General features: G+C 36.9%; 1 protein-coding gene across 1 annotated transcript; it reads right to left on the bottom strand.

Annotated features, from left to right (window-relative positions):
* Nucleotides 1–272: 272 nt before the first annotated feature.
* On the bottom strand, nucleotides 273–2,356 carry LOC119643090 (mitotic spindle assembly checkpoint protein MAD1; the record flags this gene model as incomplete). The annotated part of the gene is made up of 4 exons (XM_038042437.1): nucleotides 2,100–2,356; nucleotides 1,891–2,048; nucleotides 1,481–1,828; nucleotides 273–1,421 (listed from the first exon to the last, which is right to left on the bottom strand). Coding segments are annotated over exons 1-4 (1,779 nt in total), but the record flags the coding sequence as incomplete, so codon positions are not given.
* Between the last annotated feature and the right edge of the window lie 26 nt (nucleotides 2,357–2,382).

The raw sequence follows: 2,382 nt of genomic DNA, 5'->3' as shown, positions 1-2,382 counted from the left end.
TGTCTTCAGGAAGACAATTTTTGGCACAAAAGTGCAACCCAATTATCTTACCAGTTACTAAAGCATGTATTACGTAAAACTACCAAAACTACATTCTGCTCTCATATAAAGATGCAAGCCAATGCTGTAGCATTGCATACAATTTGAAAGGGTTACTTAATGTACCTTCAAGCATGTCTATAGACTTTGTAGTATTCAATACCTTAATTACGAAATCGTAAACGGCAACAAAAGTTTCAGATAAATTGATGTTCTTAATTTTGCCTACTTACCTCTGCCTGCAATTTTTCCATCAAATTCTCAGCATTTTGATAGGCTTCGTTTGCTGGGTTGATAGACATGTGAACAACTTTATATTTCTCGGTATTGAGGTCACTCTTCAAGCAATGACGCTCTAATTCTAGCTCTAGTTCCTCCTTTCGTCTTCTTAAACGTTCATTCTCCACACGCAAAGTGTCCAGTTCCTTCTTGAAGTGCTCGTAACCTATTGTAGCTTCGACGTTAGGAATGATGCTCTCCCCACTTGCTTCGCTGGCTTTTAAATTTTTATTTATGTGTAGTTCTTTCTCCAGGTTGTTGCACATATCTTTGTAACCCATTAAGGTCTTCTCCAGCATTTCCACACGACATCTTAATTGCGTCTCGGTGGAGCCAGGATCTCCTACGCCCGAATTGGATATAGTAAGATCTTTCTCGAAATTCTCCAGCAATTGTTTATAACAATCACGTTCTTTTGATACCAATAATAGCTTCTTTTGAATACGATCTTTAAAAGCTTTATGACGTCTTAGAGCCACATTCAACTCATCCACATTTTTGGCGTAAATGTCGCATTTTTGCTTGAAATTTAATAATTCGGATTCTATTGATTTTGTTTCCGTGAGCTTCGAATTTTTTTCAGAAATCATAATGACATCGTTTTGCAATAGATCCTCGACGCGAGCTCGCAAAGCTATAGGGGAAACCAGAGTATTTGGGGCACAATGATCTTGAGCAATTTTGATCCACTCTTTAAGTTCATGCTGTGAGTGCTTTAATTGTACTTCCAAGGCAGCAATTTCAGAACGAGCGCCTTCTTCTTTTTCCAATCGTTGTCTTAAATCATAAACTTGCTCTTCTAATAGCAGTTTATTGCCCAATAAATCTTGAAGGTGTTTGTTATTAGAACGCAGTCGTTCCAATTCTTTGTCCATGTCCGGTATGCTGAGCAAGCGCGCCTGAGAATTCTTAGTAATCTCTTTCCAATCACTGTAAGAAGCAATGTCAAATTCCAATTCTTTGACCCGTGAATTAGAGAGTTCAAGTTCTTGACAGGTTTGCTCATAACGCAATTTCAGATCGTCAAAAGCAGAAGCTTTGGATTTATAATCGGATAGTTGATGTTTAACTGTCTCTAATTCATCCGCACTTAATTCTAACTCCTACGATAGTAAAAGATTAATGACAGATTAGAAAGAAATTTATAATAAAAATTTTTCACCAATTCTATTTTCTCCACATGCCGTCTAAATTCGCTCAATTCATTAGACATGCTATTTTGCATTAGCCTGGCGTCATCTTCTAATTCGTGCTTAGCTTTTTGCAATTTTAAAATAGTGTCTTCAAAATTGTTCTTCTGTTGCTGTGCTTCACTATGTGATTTGATAAGCTCCTGTTTGGCTACATTTTCACGTTTACGTATCACCTGTAAATGCTTCTCCAAGTCCTGCACTTTGCTAGTAGAAAAATCGCACTGCTTTTTCAATTCGGTAACACGGTTTTCTAATAGAGTTTCAGATTCTTGCTTTAATTTGTGCAAACGATCAATTTCTTGACGTAACTTGGCAATCTGTAAAAATAAACCAAAAAAAAAATATTGGAATCTCAGGTTGGGTTAATAACGAAATATACCCTTGTTCGCGCTTCAATTAGGTCGACTTTCATACGACGTGTTTCCCAGGGACTTGGTGGCGGGGCCGTACTTGAATTTAAGGACGAATTATTGCTGTGGCTGGGGTCGACATTCCCATTTTCCTCATAGCTCTCCGACAATCGCCGTTTTTTGGACACTATTGAAATATTTCGCGTTATTTTTTCTTTTCTATAAAAGACACGCTTACCCATCCTGGAGTCACTGAAAGATTCATGTAATGACTCGAAGTTTAATTTTTTGGGAGCAGAGTGTGTAATACTGTCATTAAATTTAGCCAACATCTTATCCAAGCTAGTATTTATGTCTTCCATACCAAAAAATTTCTTTTAAAATTGTAATTATCGTAAAGAACAAATGTGCTTCTCGCTTTGCGTTAGAAAAAAGAAATTTCTGCAAAGCTCCAGAGTTGCCAAGAATCTATTTCCTCCTATTTAGTGGACCAAATAGTGCTAATAATTGTAAACAAATTT

The sequence above is a fragment of the Glossina fuscipes genome, unplaced genomic scaffold, assembly GCF_014805625.2.
Source record: "Glossina fuscipes isolate IAEA_lab_2018 unplaced genomic scaffold, Yale_Gfus_2 53471, whole genome shotgun sequence".
NCBI classification, from domain to species: domain Eukaryota; kingdom Metazoa; phylum Arthropoda; class Insecta; order Diptera; family Glossinidae; genus Glossina; species Glossina fuscipes.
Note: the sequence above shows the minus strand (reverse complement) of the source record. Positions and strands in the feature narration are given on the sequence as shown.